This window comes from Anser cygnoides, chromosome 5 (assembly GCF_040182565.1).
Source record: "Anser cygnoides isolate HZ-2024a breed goose chromosome 5, Taihu_goose_T2T_genome, whole genome shotgun sequence".
Classification (NCBI taxonomy): Eukaryota; Metazoa; Chordata; class Aves; order Anseriformes; family Anatidae; genus Anser; species Anser cygnoides.
In genome coordinates, this window is record NC_089877.1 from 1,114,988 (window position 1) to 1,137,368 (window position 22,381).

Consider the following 22,381-nt stretch of genomic DNA (forward strand, 5'->3'; position numbering starts at 1 on the left):
CAACTTCTGATCTTGACAAGCATGAGACTTAAAAACCTGGAAATTTGCAGTTGTAAGATACCACCTTCTAATTAAGCAACACAGACTCCTGTTATGAGAGTGAATTAAACTCCCACTCATCTCAAAACATCACAGATACAGAACTACTTCAAAACACCATAATGGTCTAGAACTAAGATGCACAGTAGGAAATGATTCTAAAGACTGGATTAAAAACCTTGTAAGAAAAAGGTTAGGTCATTGCTGGAAGTGGCAAAACAAAAGAAAACAAAGTCGTCTGTCATGACTGACAGTTTTGTATAACCAAAATAATACTGTGTGTATCCTGACCACTGACTGAAGGATTAGAACAAACACTTCATGTATCAGTGGGAAAAATTAAACCTTTGATGCCTGGAAACAAAACAATACCTCATGTGAAGCCAGTTAAACTAATGCATCTATACTGCAGGGCATGCAAAAACTACAAGCTTCTACATTCAGGTATCTGTTTCATACTTTTTCTTCTGTCTCTTCCTTGGCATGACACACAAACCAAATAGCACCCCCCCAACACACTTTGCATGTTAGCCAAATATTCAAAAGTATTTTTCAAAAAGAATACTCACTTTTTGCATCTATAAGCCTTTCTCGTGGTGCAGTGTCAGAAGAGGAGAGCTGCTCCTTCACTTTGGCAATGTCTTTAGGATGAAGGTAATCAAATAAACTTTGACCAATCAAATCATTCTGCAGGGATTGAATATTTGATCAAAAATTAAAATAATCGTACAGTGTATATTCCCAATTTTAGTATCAATTACAAAGAATCCTTCTACATATAAGTCTAACCAATGAACATCAAAAATCTCAGAACCAAGATTAATTGAAAGATATCAGGATTTGAGGTTACAGTTATGTATTTTCAGTAAGAGGTTTACAGAATTAGTATGCTCAATCAACCAATAGATATTCTTGTTTCTCTTCAGTTTCATTTTGTATGCTACATGTTTTAAGTAAAAATCTTAGCTGCAAATGTTCTTTTTCAATATTTACCTGATTAGTAGGTATTTGGTACATATCTAGCTAAAGGCTAGCTGATGAAAACTTTTGAAGCTAATACAATGTTTAAAGTTGGAAAGGAAGGCAGATGTATAAATAATGATCTTCATTATTTCTGTCAATATACATTGCAAGTTACACTTCATTTTAAGAATATATTTAAAAACCTGGCTTTGGTATAACTGATTCCCAGTTTCCTTAATTTTGCTAGCAGAAACAGAAAGATAACTAAGTTGAAAAAATCATGTAAAGCTACTGGAGAAACCTCAAACTGAATTTTCTATAGTTATTTACAAGTCAAATTAGTTAACACTTTGCAAGTCCGATGTTAAGACCCTAATCAGAATGTGTCACAAACAGTGAAATAAAGTTAATACCTTTTTACCTCCTTCCTTTGAAAGGAAGCCAGCAGCAGTCTTCTTTAGCAGCATGACAGAGAAAAGCTTTCTTTGCAACGAATCTCAGCTTTCAAGGCAAACTATTCACACAAATACCCCTCCCATATAAATGTATAATAATAAAATAGCTTTCAAATCTTTTAAGGCCTAACATTACTTAAAATGGAAAAGAATACCTGACTGTAGTTGAGAATCTTGAAGACAGATTCTGAAACAAACAATATCTTCCCTCTGTCACAGCCCACAACAAAAAGAAATCCATCTGCTGCCTAATTATGAAATGAAAAAAAGTAAATTTCTAAGTTATACATCTTCATTGCATCATCATAACCTTTAAAAACACTTTGTATACAGCAGGATTTCTACACTAGGAGAACTCTTTTAACATTTAGAGATAACTGAGTCAACAGACACGATATGAAAGTACAATAAAGTTTTTTTTATGCATCTGCGAACATTTCTGGCGTCATTCTGGGCAGAATTTACAATCACTTATGTAGGAAGAAAGCATCCATATTTTGTCCAGTAATATTACAATGACGTTTAATAACGCCTGTTTTTAAATTATTATTTTAACTGCACTTATTCCGTAGTTCCTATTTCAGAAACCAAATGTAACCTGTGTATTTATCTATCTGTCTGTAGGCAAGTTGTTCCTGTTTTGAAAGTACTATTTTTCAACCACATAAAAGCATGCAGGATTAGTCCCTAACTTTATAGCTCTAAAGTCACAATGCTGCAGAAATTCAGTTCTGAATATGCTGCAATTGGACACTGCAGTTCTTCACAAATTCCACAAGCTACTAGAAGTGCTTAATTATTGACACAAGCCATATATACTCTCCACGCTATAAACATACACAGGAAGCAGCCAAACACACTAAGTCACATTACATCAGTGACCTCTAAACAAGGTGCTTGTTGTGTCATTGTATGGTAATAATCACATCAAGGTAGTCCATTGCAGAAAGTCTGTAAGAAAATTGTTTTGGTCCATTTCATGAAATAACTGAAGATTCAGATGGTTACCATCGAAATAGCAGTCTCCTCAGATCTCCCCTTAAAATCCTTCCCCCCTTAAAATCCTTCCGCTTAATTTTAGAGATGTTAGTTATCTTTAAAACCCAGAGACTTTATGCAATAGTCTTACAGATTGATACATTAATTTCTATAATTAAAACATTCTTAAGCTGAGATACAAGGCAGAAAAATACTGGTGTTTTGCTTTGGGAGAATTATATTCACAGACATTAATATGATTAAAAGCTGAAACATACCCTGAGAATAAGATGTTTTAATTCGTCATCTGATAGAAAAGCAGGCTTATAGTTGGCTTCTGTATATGGGTTTGTAGCACCTAAAGAAAACAATCCCCATATCACAAACTTAATTTGTGACACAAAGAAAAAAATACACACTTAAATGAATAATTTTAATTTGGCTCTTTTTTAAACTGTTATTCATTTCACCTGTTCTTTAAAATGAAAGTTGCTTTTTGGTTTCGTTTTACTATCACGATGAATTCTGTTGGTACTAACTCAGAAAAGAATGAAGCATTTTAGCTAAAAACACAATATTGCATTATGTAGCAACACAAACTAAATGCCTTCTGAGATGGAAGTTTTTGTTGATTTTTTTTTTTTTAACTCAAATGCTGTGCTTGATTTATGGTCTCTTCTCGGAATTAGAAACTAAAAGTAAGAGATAAAATAAAAATCTTCAAACTGTTTCTTCTCCCTAGATCCTAGTAAAACATGACAAGGTGATGTAAACAGATTGTCAGGTAGGATCTTGCAAATCAGTACTCTCATGCCATGCCATGCCAAAGACAAAACACATTCCACTGACCTTACCTAACGATGCAAAAAAAAGCCAAAAATGAGTAACCAATGAGGTATCTACTTATTAAAGAGTGATTCTTTTTATCTTATTCCCTTCATAAAGGCAAGAGAGTCAAATTAGTAACCACTGAACTGCTATAAAGTACCAACATAATTGAATGACAGTGGCAGAAAAATCTGCACCTTAACAAACTGCTAGGATAAATATGACTGGAAGATGTCTTGTGTCCTAGAAACTAGAATAGTGACCATTTCTGTAAATTACCAGCATCACTATTCTTTCTCAAAGGTGTACTTCTTGAAGGCTTAAGCTTTCCCTATCATCACAGATTGTATCCAACAACTGATTCTTACTTGGAGTTTTAGGATGCACAGAACTTTGCAACAACCCCAACTCTTCGAATCCCACATATTCCCCTTCAGGTACATGTAACAGAAGCTCAGTAAAAAGACTAAAACTGTGTTCTCAAAGGATTCTTCATTCTTTCACAGAAAGACAAAGCTATGAACACAAACGTCGTAAAACCCGTAGGAATATTATGCACACCTAAAATTTAACCTCTCTATCCAAACAAGTCCTGCACATGGCCTGCCCAAGAGCACAGATCAGTGCTACAAAAGATTCAGCGGTGGACTACATCTTAAGCCCTTTGCTCCCATGCCCCATATACGTGTGATAATCATAGAATCATAGAATTGGCCTGGGTTGAAAAGGACCTTAAAGATCATCTAGTTTCAACCCCCCTGCTCTGGGCAGGGTTGCCAACCACTAGAGCAGGCTGCCCAGAGCCGCAGCCAGCCTGGCCTTGAATGCCTCCAGGGATGGGGCATCCACAACCTCTCTGGGCAACCTGTTCCAGTGCCTCACCACCCTCTGAGTGAAAATCTTTCTCCTAATTACTAACGTAAATCTCCCCTGTCTTAGTTTAAAACCATCCCCCCTTGTCCTATCACTACCAACACACGTAAACAGCCGTTCCCCCTCCTGTTTAGATACTCCCTTCAAGTACTGGAAGGCCACAATGAGGTCTCCCCAGAGCCTTCTCTTCTCCAAGCTAAACAAGCCCAGTTCCCTCAACCTTTCTTCATAATAATCCATGGGGTTAGCTAATGGAAAATTATTCTTTTCTCACCTAGAAATTTCCCTGCTGGATCAAGGTATCAGACCATGAACCAAGCCATCTTGCAGTTGCTCAGCTGCAAGGGAGAGGGGAAAGGGAGGCCGCATCCCTTACATGGTATCTTGATGTTAAAACAAACCAGCCACAGCTCCAGATAGAAAGTACAATTGGCAGCATTTGCTTTCTCATGACTTCCTTCTCAAACTCTGGTAGCCCCCACAAACTTCTTTCTTTGTTCTAGGATGTGATGTTTTTGTATTCTTACAGCTTCCATAGGAAAAGAAAGTACTAAAGATGACAGCTAGCTGTAAAGTCAAAGGAGTTTCTAAGGAAGGGGAAACTGAACATGAAAATGAAAGGTATCCTTATTATATTTTCATTCTGTAAACAGCTCTACAAAAATAGGTAAGAGAAAAGACAAAAATGTTCATGGCTGCATCTGATGAAGGGCCTGCAGCACTATCAAATGAGAGCGTTAGGTGAAGAGTTCTGAAGAGAATTTCATCTCGAACCAGCACAGCGCAGAGGTGATGCAAGCTCAGGGCTCCAGCAGAATATGTAGCTCCAGGGAAAGAGCAGCATTCTTACATCAGTTTCATTCACGCAGGAAAAAAGCTAAACAACAGCTACAGCAGAAGACTGAGGAGATCTTTCAAATGTCACTTTTTTTTTTTAATAAAGCTCCAGAATTTAAACTCTGCTTTGCTAGAAGACTACACATTGCTCTCCTCATACTTGAGAGCATGGCAGTTTTTAAAGTAACTCTGGTGAATTTGACAGGCACTAGTCCTTTCAGTTCCCCAAATATAACTGCACCAGACAAGACTAGTGTTTTAAGCTGCTTTGGTGCTCATAGCTCATGGAAAAAAAAAATGCAACCTATGGACCTACAGCAGATTACAGTAAGATATAAATGAATGTGCAACATCACATGCTAAGTAAAGGGGAGAAGTCCTCCCAAGAGGTGTTAACTTACTTCTCTTTGACAAAGGGGCAAGGAAAGGGTAGTAAAAGCATGACTTCGGAGAAACCCCATTGTGTTCTCCTCCAGTCCTGCTCACCCCACACACACACACATTGCCCTCAATCAACTTACCACGTAATGTTTTCATATGCTGGACAGCCATTCTCAATACAGTGAGCTTATCTAGCTTTCGAGACATCGCGTTGCATGTTGGTACCAAAGATGCCAGTTCATCTATAAAACTGTTCATTTTATCTCTACGTCTTTTTTCAATTTGACTATGAGCCTCCCTAAACAAGTGAGGTGGTGAGGAAAACAGAAAAACATTAAACCATATTAAAAAAATAATAATCCCCAAATCCTGTGTAACAACAACACAAAATAATCTCCCCCTGATAATTTAATCACCCTAAAAAAAAGTACATACAGACTTTATCAGACATTATATGATCACTACTTGGGACGGTGACATTTACAAGCAATAGGCAAGGCTGCAGCACTTGGCTCTAGTTTACCAACTATAGATATTGTTGGCCATATAGTACACTGAATCCTCAGTTCTGAGCAATCCATGAAACAGCACAAAATTGTCTGGAGACTTCTCCTGCTGAACAACACTTTTGTTGTTGTTGTTCCTAGCACTGAAACACATCAGGAAATCATAGAGGTTACAGATAAAGAAATATATAAAGTGTATATACCAATGGATAAAGCATTCAATTAAGTATGTGTAATCAGCATACTGTATGAATGTACTAGTATTTAAAACTACCTTTTGCTGTGGCAATATAAAGCTTCTAATCATCCTATAGTTTTCCATTTCCAAGTATTTGAGATACCTCTGAACTAAACTCCTCCTACCCAGGAAAACTGATGATAAACACTAAATGATTTCATTTTTGTTTTTGTGTTTTCACATATTACAGTTCCTATTAACACTTTTACAACCCACTACGGAGTTTGAAAGAAACAAGATTAGGAATGTAAGATTATAAGAAACATGTGCAGGCTTCAATTTCCATGTTAACATTAACAAGAAGTAACTAAAGCAAAAGTTACCTACCAAATCAGCATTTTCACAAAATTGGAACATGCAGTTTATACATGAAAAAAATGATAAGGTAAAGATAAAGAGAAACAAGAAAAGGTCAAAACTAGAAAAAACAACTTTCAAGGTAAAGCACAGCCACGTATTTCATATATGGCAAAAGGCAAAATATCAATTCTTTTCAGCATACTTGTTGAGAGTATTACCTTGCATTTTTTATTCTGCCTTGCTGGTCTGTATACTCCAATCTGTTAAGAAATTATATCATAAAATTACAGTACTGAAAACAATTTTTAATGCATCTTATATATCTACTGATCTTCATTAAAATAATTTTTAAAATTTAAATATTTAATCTTTTATCAGAAAATACCATTATCTATTATACTGTAGTAAGGCTCAAAGCACTGGATTGGATTTTTTTTTGTCCACTTCAATTTGTTCAAGAATCTTACACCTTTGTCCCAAAATAGAAACAGTTTGAAACACTTGACCAAACTGACACTGAAAAGAGATCATACGTCAGTACTGTAGAGCTAACATTTTAGTGACTGTATCTAATAGTACCTGCCATGTGGGTCATCTTTATCTGTATCCATACCTTCCCTGCAGAAACAGAATAAAGCAATATATCACAAATTAAGCAGGATTAACAAGGCTGTTATCAAACTACCATAAAATTAGAATAAAGTGTTCCTGTCACCTTTAAATCTTGAAAACAAAAAGAAGAATTTAAAAGTAAGAAACTGGAAGAACTACAGAAGTTCTGCATTTTCCGTGATATTAAAACATTTTCTTAAAATCAGTTGCATTTCCTTTGATGCAAGCAAAACGGCACGGTTTGATAGGTTTGACAGTAAAACATGCTGCAGTTCAAGTCATCATCTGCTACAGAAATATTTTTCAGTTAACTAGAGGGAAAAAAAACCCAAAGGACATATGAAAGCAGATGTTTTTTATGCCTTCATCAGATGTAGGGCTACTAACTTGCATTTAGTACAGTTAAAAGTTCAAACACTGGCAGTTATCAAAGCACCTACCATAGAATTAACAAATTTCCCTGAATTAATTTGTGACTGCGCATTCTACACCTCAGTGTGGCTTACAGTAGTTGATTTTGAGATAGGATATGGTAATAATCTAGACCAACATAATGCACTGTAACATTGGAAATGGTCAAATGCACGGAGTGGATGGGAGACTGTATAAAACTAAGCAGACGTATTTTAAATGAATACAACTTGCAGTGTATGTGACTGACTTTTGTGTCAACATCAGAAAAAAAAAAATCTAAGGAAAAGAGAAAGGATCCTCCTTGTTACATTTTAGTATTGTAACTATGTACAGAAATAAGTAGGAGAGGAAAGTGTAAGTCTTCACAGCAGTATCTGGAAATAAAATGGAGAATGCTTAAGTCTACAGGACTGTTAGACAAAAGAATTAGGAAGAGAATGTTTTGATACAGATAAATCCGTACAACTGTGCTTAAATGGACACTCTTAAGCCTGCCTTAGTCTGGTTTAATTTTTACCTGAAAATCTTAGGTAAAGGGGAGGGAAGGCGAGGAGAAGCATCAAGCATCTTTTTCAAGTGAAACCAATTATTGAAATATTTATACTTACTCAAAAGGAAAGCCATCAAGTCTGAAAAGAAAGAGAAATTAAATATACCATATATGGGAAATAATAATAACGTCTTTCATTTTCTACTGAAATGCTCAAGCTAATTTATATTCTATTTGCAATGAAAAAGCACAATGAAAACAAAGACAGTAGTAGTGACTGTATTTTAAGGAGACAAGTTCGTCCAAATTAATCTATTTCCTCATAGAATAACTCTGCTTTTTAAGAAAAGCTAACATAGTCCATTGTGCTTAATGTGAAATATTAGTAAAACAACTAACTTAAATTATGTCTACTATGCAAATCATTGAGATACTGTTTCATAACCAGAAACAAAAGATCTGTGCTTTATGCACGTTGTCCTTGCAGTTAGATAAATGGAGTTTCAGAGGACTCCAAGGTCAGGAATAAAAAAAAATACCAATATGTATCCCAAGTTTCTCAGGTTTTAATTCTGCCCAACATAACAGATGAACATTTTGTTTTAGTCAGTACTGAAGTCCGAATTCTGAACTTTATACAAACTTTATTGTATCAAAAGGAAAACGAGGAATTTCTAACATGCAAGTTAACTGCTGGCATCACTTTAAGACTGCAGAGTCTTCTGAAATACCACTGAGCTTTAACATGCTGAGAGGCTACATTTTATAAAAGCCTTATGAAATATCTTCTCATATTAGCCATTGATACAGTACTTATTCCCATTCAATATTGGACATTGGCATTCTTAAAAATGAACATGGCATTTTTTCATGTATTATTCACTGCACCTCTTAATTAGTCATCTTTGTGATTAGTTTTTAAAGAAGTTGGAATAATGCTTAAGGTTTTATTCATCTCTCAACATTTGAGTTACTGACTTCGTCAATGGCTCTGAGCACTTCTGATGCTCACAAAGAAATAGCATGTGGGTCTAGAACAGGACTTAGAAACGAGGCATCAGTTATCCACTAATGATGCCACTTTTAGTTACAGGATGCTTGTGACAAAATCCTTTTTAGTCTTGGAGAAACACCGAAAATAAAATGTGAAAGAGGTATTTCCACCAGGTAGAGGGTAATTTACAAAAGCATCAGGATAATTTAGTTTCTTATAAAATATTATTTCAAAATTTAACACTACTGCCAAGAAAAGAAATTGTTTATAGACCTGTGCATGAAGTCTTGGATTCCAGCAAGTGACTAGAACACTCTGTAGTGGAAAACAGCTAACCTTTGCTGAAGTGACAGCAATAGGTTGGGCAGGAATTTCCCTGGAGGAGTAGCAGCAGACAGAACTGAAAAGAAGTTGCTAGAAAGCTGAGAGAACAGCTGACCAACAAGCTTTTTTGTACTTGAGAGGTGAATGAAGAACCACACTAAAACAGTCAGGTTCTTCCTTACGCCCATCGTTCTCTGGTAAGCGAAGCATAGAACTGGACACACACCATTTATATAAAAATAAACATAAATCATTAACAGGCAGCAAAAGCTGAACAGTGATTTCTGACCAATATTTATAGATTCATACACATAGAGAGAGGGAATTCTACCTTAGGTTCTACTTAAAAATAGGAATATTTACTAACTACCATTTCCTTTGCAACACAACATGAACTGCAGTACGATGACAGCTGTCGTAAACTGATTTTACTTAGGACTCAAGGAAACAGTATTTCACATATTTAATAGGAATTATTAAATATTAAAGGAATTGCCAAGTATCAGAAGGCCCACAATGAAAAATCTGTGTCAAGAAAAAAAAAAAAGACTCCATAGTTGTGTTAATAATGGATATGGCCCATTCACAAGTTACCCTGCAGCTAGAATCTGTAAAGTTACGATACATACGAAAGTTGCACAGTGATTTAGAGTAAGGATGTTGGTCTTGGTGTACCTACCACAGAAGACATTACACAGTTGGAAATTTGGCAGACATTACTACAACCTTCACTATTCTAAAGCACAGGTGGTATGATTTCTTTGTGTTTCAAATACCTGCCCTAAGACAGAAGGTATGGCTTGGATGATGCTTCTAAGCAAGAATAAGAGAAGCAGCTTTCTTGAAACAAAACCACGTTCTACCACTGATTCAGGAGAAAATAATTTTTTATTTTGCCAGGAATAATAGTTTACAATCAGGGACCAACATAAGATTAAATCAGTTGATTAAGGAAAAGGCTGATCTACTGCAGCAAACCAGAGACTACCCAGATTCATATTCAACTGGGAGACCAAAATCAGGCAAAGACTGGCAGCACACTGACAGGAAGCAACAAACAGGCAAAAAATAGGTGAAGAGAAGGAACTATTCCTAGTTTTGCTTCTGCTTCTTAATTATTAGCATCCTTCCTGTTAGTGAGACATTCTATTTGCTATATAAGTGATCTATATCATCAACATTCACGTTGTCCACTTCGTCAGTATTAATTTTTTTCCCCTCATTAGGCAAAGGTTTCTTTCTTCAGCCATACCTCATTTGATAGCCCTCAATTTTAGCTGCACTAAGGCGAAGGCCATATTTTTATTACTAAATATGGAACTTTCCTTTTAGTCCACAGTAGCTTTTTTCTTCTTTACAGCCTTTACAACAGGTTGTCAAGAAAAGGTTATTTAAAAAATGTCATAAATATCTCTATTGTCTCCCCCACTGTATTGTTCTGTTGCAACCTCTTTTCAGAAGGGTTAAATCAAGAGAAATTCAACTTACTGATAATCAGTAGAGCTTCCCTTCCTTTTCCTATTACAATCCACTCCTGAAGTGCTAAGGGAACTGGAGATCAAGTCAGCAGGGTCCGGTGACATAAAATCACTAATGGTAGAAGAAATGTCCATCCTTTGGTCTGCCATTGGATTGTCTAACGTTATCAAAAAGACAAATGCCACCACATAATAGAACCAGAAATGTACATATTTTTAATACACAGAACAAATCTCAAATTTAGTATAAGCTTAAAAATTAGCTTAGAATTGCAAAAATTACAATTCCATTATTTGCATTTGTCATAAAACAGACATAGGCTATTTCTCTTTTTTCAGCTACTTGTGTATTAAATATTACATACAAGCCACGACCATTCTCAAAACACATTAAAGTTATTTTACAGAATTGTCAAAATGACTTAACTAAACCAGGTTTACTGCTATCTTAACTGGAGGGCAACTGCTGCTACCTAATGTAAGTGAAGGCTAAGTTCTGTCTGTCTTTTGCTTAGTGGGAACACTAATTTTACCACGTCTCTCTTTCATTTGAGGATCGTATTCTCGAAGTTCATAAGGTTTGACAGTTCTACCTCCCTTGGATTTTATGGAACAGAATTCAAAAGATTTCCACAGAAAATAAACAAATTAAATGAATAACTCCATCAAAGCAGAATCCATAAATGAAAAAAAACTAATAATCCAGTGATGGTCTAAGATGACTAGTTAAAGGTACAAAAGAATTCAATTAGCTTTTTTCATCTAAGAGATACACATTTTAATCCTCTAGACTGCAAATCTAATACTGTTGGAAGAAACACTGTAAAGCTTATCCATTACTAAATGCCATCAATTGTAAAACAAAAGAGATTTTACCTGAAAGCTTGTCTTGGAAGCCCAGATCCACCTGAGGGAGGAAGATGATGCTCAGCCTGAAGCAGTTGACCACCTCAAAACATTTTCATGCCTCATAGTCTGTTTAGTCAAGTACTTTCAAAAACCTGAATGGGAAGAAAAGCAGCAAGCATTGTTTTAGACACCGTTGACAGCAGCAAATATGTTTTAAATGAGAAAAAAAATCTGAGCTACACAATGGTTGTATTTTGATTTCCCTATAATATATAGAAGCTTCATCTATCATCAAAAGGGTTAAATGTTGGGATGTGCAGACCAAGTGCTGCAATAGAAGGAACCTCTTCAGCATCGCTTCCCTTTGGGCTCTCTTTATTACTCTTTGCTTCTTGCAGCTAATCACATAAAACCCCTCCACTCACAATGATCAGATTTGAACATATTTGATGTCACATGCTAGCAGAATGAGTCAAATTGCTGTTACAGTACACAGAAAGACCTCCTGGTTGCCTTACTTTTAAGGTGGCCATAGCAATAAGATTGGGCTGGGCTTACTATTTTATTTTCCCTTGCAACAGCACTTGCCACTTTCAAAGGAAAGAAGGGTTAAACTTATTGTTATGTTCTGCATGTTTCAAGTTTTATTTAAAATTCACACCCCATACTGGAAACTCAAGTTGTAACTCTGTCTCCTAACTACACTGTATATCTAGTGGATGGCATGCAGATGAATGTTCTTCCTTCCGTGAAACTTAATTTTCAGCAAAACTTCTATGTGAGACTTGAAAAACATCTCAGGACTGCCTCTTGCAAGATCTTTTAAAGTCTTCTGGATATGCTCTTTTCTGGTTAACATATCTGTGATCATTGTGTCTGCCTTTCCAATCTGTGATGCCAGCAGAACTTCCCAAGCACACAGATCAGCAAGCTCCCATGACACTTTCAAAAGTTCTCAAGTCTAAAATGCCAGTATTCTGTCCATGTGGCCACATTATAACCAAATCTACTGAATCCCACATACAGACATGCTAAGAGTTAGAAACTAAAGAAACCCCACAAAATCCAAAGTCAATAGTATAGTTTTCTTCAGCTCTGCCAGAATAGCAAATGCAGAACTTGTTTCAGTAAGTTTAACTTATTTGACTCACTGGTCCTATTACAGTAATGACAGTCAGGATCAAGGTGCTTAAATCTAAGGTCAGGCGAGTCATCACCTTAATACCACCAACGTGCGAACACAGAATCATTGCTGCGCTACAAGCAGACCTTCCAAATTGCTTTTGAGGGCTCACCATGCACCTCACTGGACAGCTGCTCTGCGGTCCCTTCTCATAAATGAAAAAGGAGTCAGGTGTTTATGAGTGTGTGGACATCCTGGTCCAGGCAAGTTGGGAGCACCAGAAAGTCATGGACAAAAGCTAAAGCAACACAAATGTTAATCAAATTGTGAGTTGCCATTGACTCCATAGCCACAATTGACTTTACAAGAAGGCTTTCGTGCACACTAATACAGCTACTTGTAGACCAGACCTTACTTTCACCTTCTATCAGCCCTTTCCTAGTTGTCTACTTTATCTCTGCTACTCAAGCAGCCCAACAAAGTACAAACTTGATTATGTTACTGTGGTTTATGAGATTACTGCAGATTAATTTACAACCCTCCAGTTAAGCCACAGTCACTGCCCATTTCTCTGCTCTTGATTCAGATGCAAAAACATTATCCTTGACCTCAGCTGATGTGTAGAAGTTAGTTACAGCTATACTTCGTATGGCCTGTGGCTAAGTGGAACAAATAAAGTGATAAAAGTACTATGACACCAAACTACTTCTTATGCTGTCCAATTACTGTACATCCATGATTCAGTCTTGGAACCTAATCTAAAACCCTGAGCACTGTATAATGCACCTACTAGAAACTTCTGACCACCTCCATATGCAAGCATACTTGTTGAACTCACATTTTACCGCATAATATAATTTCATTGATCACTTAGGAAGACCTCAGACAGCAGGGTGGGATGTGCTGGAATTAAGAAGGATAGCGAAAAAATAGATTTAACACAGTTCTTTCCTTCCATAGAATGCCTGCGACAGCCAGCGTTTCAGACTCAAAATCAGAACACTGCACAAGTCGTCGGTGTGCTGTAATGCAAAACAAATTTGCTTTGTTCTTCATCTCAAAACATAACTTTCAAAGCAGTTTAAAAAAATGAAGTATCCATTCAACTCTGCTGCTCTTTTAAATTGTATAAACAATTGAACAATTGCCTATATTTGACAGTTTCAAAGCAGCTCCTTTAAGTGTCTTGACCATTTAAGCAGTACAAAACTACATGAAAAGAAATTGAGAATTCTGCTTTTTAAAGTCAGCCCTTTTTCTGCCATTTCCCAAATGCTCATCCCAGTTCTAACAACCACAGTCGTACATTTCCGCATTATGGGAATTATGAATCATACATGTCTCTTGAAATGAGGTTTAAAGTTAAAAAGCGTCAACACAATGATCAGAGCAAAAATCGGTATGCCCTGCTGTAATAAACAGTGAACAGTTCAGATAAATATGCTATTGCAAGGGTTTCTTAAAATTCTCAAAAAGGGAATATTTTAGTAGCTTTTCAGCCTCAAGCTGCTAGTTCTTCAATGGCTCAAAAAATCCCCTATGAAAAGCAACACAATAATTACCCATACATACAAGCAAAGCCCAAATCTTCCATTTACGAACCTTACCCTCTTGCCAAAGTACTCCAAGAACCTACTTGAAAAAATGCCATGTAGGCCACTTCCTGATTAAATTCCCCCGAAAATGAGAATCAAATGATATTTTGTCATTGAATTGCATGACAATATCTCTTTGCAGCCTATTTGGGACTGCTTCCTTCAGGGTTCCCTTCCCTTGCATCCAATCTCGTTCTCTAACCCCCTGTAACAAGGCTCATGAGTCAATAGAAACAAATCTTTCTCTTCATCCCTTCAAAACGAAAAAAAAAGTTAGCTGTCACATGACTACCTTAATCATGTAGGAAAGCTGATCACGAGTACATAAACACCTCTGAGCAAATCAAGGTCAGAACTAAAGTAGGTCAACCAAGTCTGCCAAGCACCCACCCAGGAGTCAAGACCTCTTTACGCAAGCACCACCAGTTTCAACTACCCCCAGGCAAGAGTCAGCTATCTCCAGCATAAAATACAGACTTATTTTAAAAGAAATGTAATTCATAACTTTATGAATCAGAAGTGTGTCATTTCTTAAAGCATGATTTTGCAACAATAGAGGAAAACTGTGGTGTGGTTTCCTTAGGAAATAATTAAAAATATGGTCATCATCCCTGTGTGTAATGACTCAAACCAAAAACAGATAGCTACAGAAAGAAATTTTTTTTCTTCCCCTCACAGCAATACTCCATCTCAGAAGTAACTGTCACAGCATGAAGGAGTAAGAAACAGAACAGGATCACTTACCTCCGCTGTCTGTATTTCTCCAAGACGTGCTGTGGGTGTACGTGTACTCCAGATGTGCACACACTGACTAATCGGGGAAGATTTCTGCTCAGCAGCACAAGAACTGCAAGTGCCCCGTGATGATTTCAAGATGCATACAGGCACACAGGGGCATGGCTGCTGCAAGTGACAAGCAGTTCCTACTTCAGAATCTTTATTAGAAAATAGTCTGTGTGAATCAAAGGAAGATCTTTGAACTAAAGCAGTGGTATTTTCATTTTCCTTCAGTAGTTAAGGATCAGCAGCAAGAATACCTCATATTTGTCCAACATATTGATGCTGTTTTGTTTTAGTGACACATTTGTGTTCCTCGAACTCCCTAATATTATTTGCAGGAACACTCTGTACTCCCAGATGATAAAATGCCCCATGGCATCATCTCGTGTGCAGATGTAGCTTGCAGTGCTCTCTCGAGCAAAGAAGTGATTTTACTGTTTTGCTTGTTGAGGTCATCTTTTTTCCACTCACCCACTCAACACCGCATTCACCAAACTCTGGCAGCCCACAAGCCACATCTGAATTTTGGAGCTCTTCCCTACCCAAGCTCTTTGCAAAGACCAGAAGCTCATGTTTCCACTCCATCCGTAACCATGCTCGCAAAGCAGCAGTGATCAAGCAGCCTCCTGTATCTCTCACGTTAGCAGGTGCTGCTACCCAGCCCTGCACGAGATGGGCTGCACGAGCAGCCTTCAGCTGCTCAAGAGACTTACTGTTCAAACAGATGCTCCCTGTCTTTCCCAAGGAAAAAGCAGCAGGCTGGAGGGAGGCATCCCATGAAATTAAACCAGCTACAAGATGAATCATTTTGACCTAAGGAAAAAAGTCTACACAGAAGAAAAAGTCTACAGGCAAAAAACACCATCTTTCAGCTTTAGGCGGTGAATTGAAAGGCAGTTTAAACAGATCTCAATAGATCAATACAGTGTCCACATGCACTCCCAACCAAATCCAGGTTTGTTCATCGCTAGTATCTATGAGAAAAGACAGTCACACCATCACATCACCCTAGGAGTTTTCTAGACTGTCATAGTGGTGACAGCGCCATAGGACAATACTCTGAATTTTATCTTATTCATAGAAGCACCTGGACTTTCAGTTCAAGAGAGGCCTCAGATCCCATCTCTCCTTGTTTAAAAGGGGAAGAGCTGAAAGCTTTTACTTCCAGCTATTTTGTCAAAAGACTTCTCTGTTGCTCCAAAACCTAGAAGTTGTAACTAAAATAATTTTCTGTTGTGCTTGAAGTTCAGAACTGGACCCAGGGCCACAGTAGTGTCTCACCAATACTGAGTAAGGTGGAAGGATCACTACCCTCAGCCTGCTGCTAACAGTCTTCCTAACACAGCCCAGGAGGCTGGTAGCCTTCTTTTTCATAACTTTCCATGACTGCTGGCTCAACTGGGTGTCCCCCAGGACTTCCAAGATCTTTTCTGGCAAGCCGGCCAGCCCTTAGTCTGCACTGGTGCACAGGGTTTTTCCTCTCCAGGTACAGGACTTGGCATCTCCCTTTGCTGAACTTCATAAAGTTCACGTCAACCCATTTCTCCAGCCTGCCAAGTTCCCTGTGATTGGTAGCGCTCCGACGGGGCTTATCAGTCACTCCTTCCTTTCTTGTACTGTCTGCACCTGTAGGTATGAAGCTTCAGACAGCACAGAAAAAAAAGGAAAACAAAAAACGCAAAAAAAAAAAACAGGAATCTAGTTCGTGTTCTTCTCTAAGTGAAACAGACAAGCACCTGCTTTGAGGCTGATGGAGTCCCAGTGGAAGGCCTTTCTGTTGCAAATCACGGAATCACAGAATTGTAGGGGTTGGAAGGGACCTCGAGAGGTCATCGGGTCCAACCCCCCTGCCAAAGCAGGTTCCATAGAGCAGGTTTCGCAGGTAGGCGTCCAGACGGGCCTTGAATATCTCCAGAGAAGGAAACTTCACAACCTCCCTGGGCAGCCTGTTCCAGTGCTCCGTCACCCTTGCCATGAAGAAATTCTTTCGCATGTTGGTGCGGAACTTCCTGTGATCCATTTTGTGGCCACTGCCCCTTGTCCTGTCCCCACAAACCACTGAAAAGAGGCTGGCCAAATCCCGCTGTCTCCCACACTTCAGGTATTTATAAACATTGATAAGATCCCCTCTCAGTCTTCTTTTCTCAAGGCTGAACAGCCCCAGGTCTCTCAGTCTTTCCTCATAAATACGGACCATCTTCACAGCAGAAAAAAAAAAAAAAATTGAACAAAACCAAAGCCAACCCATGCCCCTTCCAGGAATCAAACCTGTTCAGACTGAAAGGGGTCTGTCTATGCTATGGCTGAAGTATTTTTCTCCGCAATAGCTTTGTAGTGACATAGCCAAATGTCTAGCATACAACCCTACACAACAGCCGCTAGGCCTGGAGCCTGTATCCCTGTCAGAAGCAGGCCCCGACTGACATCCAGCAGATGCTCAGCCACAGGAGGTTTCATTTCCTCGCATGCAGCCACCTGCTACCCTACCTGTTCAGAGAATCACAGCTAAAAGAGTGTTACAGCACGGCTTGCTAGTTTGCAGTTATCACCAAAAGCTTCATCTAGTGTAAGCCTTCGGATGCCTTGTTGCAACAGGTCCTGCTCACCGAAACAGTGTGAAGTGTGACTTCACTGGACATGGACTCAGCTACAAAAAACAGTTATTTGGAGAACAGCTGCTTGCAGGAAAATGGCTGAGCTTGATATCAAGCATTTTGATTTTTTTTTAAACGACAACAAAAAAAACTTTAAGATAATACCATAGACATTTTGTTCAGCATAGCACCCCAAAATTTCTGTAGTGTAAGTTACAGAATAAAATAGTTTTATCTTTAAAAACAGGGCCTACCAGTGTTAAATGCTGATAAAGCAAGCTCACAAAAATCTGTATTAAGATGTAGTATTTAATCTTAATTTATTCCAGTCCTTCAAAAGATTTTATGCCGGTGTGGGAAGCAACAAAGTATTATATTTTCAACATTACAGGGGGGAAAATGAAAAAAAAACACTAAAATTAATGGACAACAGAAGCTTTAAGTCCTCTGTGCCAGATATCTGATTCTATTTAATGTCCAGATTTATTACTCTGCTAGTAGTGATACACCCATACACAGTTAAAATATAAAAATCGATCCCCTCAACTACACAAATATAAACTTCGCTGAATTGTCAGTGTTACCACGCTAGGTACTCACTCCAGTGAACGTAATCCTCATTTTTAACAACCCTAAGCCACCCAAGGGATTGAGTGGCTGAAAGACAGCAAGAAATCTATCCTACCCAGTAGGTTAATCAATTATCCAGAATAAATATGGTTTAAGTAACAGCCTTATCAAAGCTATTGGTGACCTCTGTATTAGTTTATGTACTTCCAGTGTGTTTTGATTGGAACCCTTAAGGGGGAAAAAAAAACTAAACACACCAAACAATCTCTCAACTGAGGAGGCAGTTCCTCTGTGAAGTCTACCAAATCATACACATTGCTTCTGAACTGTCAACAAAATGTCTTATCTTGTGCTGCAGTGTGCAGTCAACTTCAAAGCAGAAATTAAAAAAAAAATCTTCCTTAGGAGGACAGTACACAACCCAGACTGACATTTCCAGAGCAGAAGAAGCATATGAGAAAAGTAGGTAAGCTACTTAACTCACTCCTTGTGTTCCCACAACTTACAAATCAGCGCATTGTTAATGCACAACTGGCAATGCCTGCTTTGCATTTGCACTCTAAAAGATGCAGCTTTCTGTTTCCAGATTTCATCTTACTCCTACAGATGAGAACCGGCTTATTGCAGAGAGATGCTTCAGGTACAAGTTTTAAGGATATCTGCACCCTCCAGTTATCCAAACTGAATAAGCTAAGTTTCACACAGTTAAATACAAGTCTTCTAATTTAGAGCTTAATAATGTCGCGAAGCCTGATTGTTTGTTTTAACTATTACGATGACCATGATATGCTCTGGGTGAGTTTAAGATTTCCTTGCTGTGGCTCAGTGAAGCTCCTGTATCCTCACATTTTGGCAAGTATTCTGCCTGCAGTGCATCATCATCAAAGTTGTCTTTCAATGACAATAAAACAAAATCCTCACACAAAGTTCTATGAAATGTGTTTTCTAAAGTGTCTCCATTTGAAGTATCAGTCTTCTAACACACTTTCTTATTTACTTAAAGGGCAGAAACTGTATGTATGTCAGACACCTAATACTGACACCCAGTCTGATCTGTGGTATAGCATACCACAAAACCCATTCTAGGATTTCTTCCTCAAGCTTTTAACTTCGGCGTGTGCTTTAATATAGCTTGCAATATGATGCCTTGATTTAAAGACTCAAGTGAGAACAAACTTCAGCTCAATCCACTACTCTTTTTTTCCACTGGCAAAGCACTATTTTAGTACTCTGTTAGCTACCCCAGCTTCAGATCTCAGAATCTGTCCTCGTGCTTTCGTCAGGTTTTTATTTTCTTGTCCCCTCCTCATACTGGAGAACTGTATGCAAAAAAACTCAACAACACAGTCAAGCTCTGGTGTGTCTAATACTACCTATGTAATATCTCCTCACTTGACTCTTCAAGTTTTTGCATTCAGGGATGTCATCCATTTGTCAGTTTAACAGGCTGAGCCACTACACACTACTTCTATTCTGCATTAAGGTGACAAACCTAGTTTCCTGGATCTTCCTTTGGTTCAGATCACCTGTTCTGAACACCGTCAGACATACTGCATACAGTTGATTCTGTTTTCTAGTCACATTATTACTACAACAAACCCAAACACATTTGGCACGCGTGAGACCTTTCATTCAGAGACCTACTGCCAAGCACATTGTAACTAATAGAAAACAGGTTGAAAACAGAGTTTGTATCTTCAGGGAACAAAGCATGGAAACAAAAGGGCAAAAATATCACTAAAAGGAGTGTAGGTATGGGTTATATTTATACCTTACACTTTCACTTCCAGGTTTTCACAGTCCCTTTGGTCCTGTTAAATTCCATCTCTGGCTGGAAGAAGCAGTCCCTGCTCTCAGCACAAAGAAAATTTGACAGGCTGTCAGTTTCCCTTTGGTCCTAAAGAAAGCCTTGGGAAAAGCAAGATATTTTCAGCCTGCCTGGAACCAAGCTGAGGGTATTCCCCACCCAACTGTTTCCTCTAGCAAGCATATCTCTGTGAGGTTTATTTTTCCCCACTGGTTTATCAAAAGTTCTTTTTAACTTAACTTTACACAAAATGAGCTGTCAAACACATATGCACCAGACCCATATGAACACCAGTAGTTCCTTCTTCTGACTACTTCAGTACTACATTAGAGGCTCAGCTTCATTTTTATTCTCCCACTACTTTTTGGGCAGAAAGACATCACAGCTTTTTTGTTAAGTATATGAGTAGGTAGTCTCCAAAAGAAAAAAAAAAAACAACTGCAGGAGAACATACAATGACAGCTTACCAAGTGTTACGTTAACAAGGTTTGTGTGTGGAAATGCAGAAATTTACAACTTATAATTATTTACAAACTCCAAGTTTTAAGAAAACAACCCTCCCCATGCGCGCACACATTCATGCAAGTAGCCCCAGCTACTTACTACTTGTCCATATATCTTGATTCCCTTTGACTTATGTGGAGCAACAATAAGCTTATCATTTATATTAGTGTTTAACAATTTCATTTCCCGTACTCACGCAATTTACCACTGAAATCCATACCCAAATAGTAAAAACTGAGACACTGCGACAATTCAGCACCTGAATGTAAGACACAAGCATCAAGAAAGAAAAGATACACATACCATTTTCAGACTTGCTCAATATTTCAAAAACAACAGCCTCTCCCATTCCTGAAATCCCATTTTTTAAATGAGTGATCTGCCTCTAATGCTAAGAAAGGCAGCACTTCAAAGTTATGACAGCTCATACTGAGGCATTATCTGATACTCTGCTCTTCAGAGAGATTCACAAAAAGCAGCTGCAAAGTGCAGCACCAGTGAACACTGAGAAGTAGGGCAAGTTCCCAGCACTTCCCTAGGGTCTGCACTGATACTTATGCAGAGCATTACGAGAAGAATTGCTGTGGCTGAAGACAAGCCAACCAGTTGCCCAGCCAACAGTAGTATTGCCACAGGACAGGGCAAGCACAACTTCAGGACACCTCCTTTAGGCCCTATACTTCCACAGGATTCAAGTGACTGTGAAACCAAAATGACTATTAAGAGAAGTCCTTTAACAGGACATTAAAAATAAAGTTAGATGTGTCATCATGTCAAATACTGAATGCAATAGGTGATACACTCTTGGCTTCTTCCACCTCTCTGCAGCACCAGCTTTTTACGTTCCCTTCTCTCTTATTGGGATGAACTGGAACTTCTGTGCAGTGGGATGCATCTCCAAAGCGAGCCCCAAGTACCCCACAATGCGCATTTCACTAAAGCCAACACCCAAAAAAGTCTGGCTTGTCAGGCTTCATAAATCACAGTATTCAATGAAAGACTCAGAGGAGCAAAACAAGTGATAGTCTAGGGAGAAACCAAGCAGAATATTTCTTGTCTTTCACAATGATGTCCAGAATGGTATGTACCTCATCAAATCTGCATGGCTTTGGAAAGTTGTATTTGTCTAGCTCAGGATAAGCATCACATACCGAAAACTTCACAGCAGCTTTACAGAATAGACAAATATTGTCTCCCTTCCCCCAGATTTCCTTCCAGTGCTCTAGCACAGACTTTGCACAGTCCCCAGAGCCTGTCTGCACACTGTGTCCAACCAATCTGCTCATCTGGCTGAGTAACAACTTGACAGAAAGCACAGTCTTCTGTGAGGTTAGCAAGCTGGACCATCCTACAGAAAGGTCAGATGATACCCAGAAGTACCACAAAGGAAGGGGGTGAGACATGCCAGGAGATAGGATGAAGAACTGTCCCCTTCAACGGCAGTGAATTAAAATATCCCTGTTACATCCTTCAACTGCTCTTGCAGCTTACTCACAGCAGGATTTGTTTTCACATGCAAATCCCCACATGGTTTAAGTAAGGCAAGGTGTGCTGATCTCTTCTACTAATCCACACCTGCACTGTGACATTTTCTCTGCTTCAGGAACTTGTTCTATTGTGAATGACAACTTATGAATATATAGGCTTGCTAGAGGAGGCTTTCTATCCGCTCTGTGTTCATTGCTTCAGTGTGAGCATGAATTTTATTTTCCTGTGAAAGGCATAAAGCAATAGGAAAGCCCTTGACAGAAAATGCTGATGAACCATGTTCCTTTTTTTGTATGTCTATACATTAATGCTGATGTTGAAAAGAAGCAAATTTCCAAAGCAGTGACATTCACTTGCCAGA

The 22,381-nt window shown here is 38.3% G+C and overlaps 1 protein-coding gene across 8 annotated transcripts in view; it reads right to left on the reverse strand.

Annotated features, from left to right (window-relative positions):
• Positions 1 to 22,381, reverse strand: part of BMAL1 (basic helix-loop-helix ARNT like 1) — a 49,009-nt gene that overhangs the window by 12,921 nt on the left and 13,707 nt on the right. For 5 of the 8 annotated variants that reach the window (XM_066997599.1, XM_048070063.2, XM_066997596.1 and 2 more), the window contains 9 exons: positions 11,587 to 11,711; positions 10,721 to 10,868; positions 8,033 to 8,053; positions 6,978 to 7,016; positions 6,617 to 6,658; positions 5,495 to 5,652; positions 2,714 to 2,793; positions 1,613 to 1,705; positions 609 to 726 (listed from right to left, as the gene is read on the reverse strand). In XM_066997599.1, the coding sequence (XP_066853700.1) occupies positions 609 to 726; positions 1,613 to 1,705; positions 2,714 to 2,793; positions 5,495 to 5,652; positions 6,617 to 6,658; positions 6,978 to 7,016; positions 8,033 to 8,053; positions 10,721 to 10,860 (691 nt within the window). In that variant the 5' untranslated portion in view covers positions 10,861 to 10,868; positions 11,587 to 11,711. Of the gene's footprint in view, positions 1 to 608; positions 727 to 1,612; positions 1,706 to 2,713; positions 2,794 to 5,494; positions 5,653 to 6,616; positions 6,659 to 6,977; positions 7,017 to 8,032; positions 8,054 to 10,720; positions 10,869 to 11,586; positions 11,712 to 13,520; positions 13,684 to 19,992; positions 20,238 to 22,381 lie in introns of those variants that run through there. The other 3 variants (XM_066997598.1, XM_013189026.3, XM_066997600.1) reach the window with 3 other exon arrangements.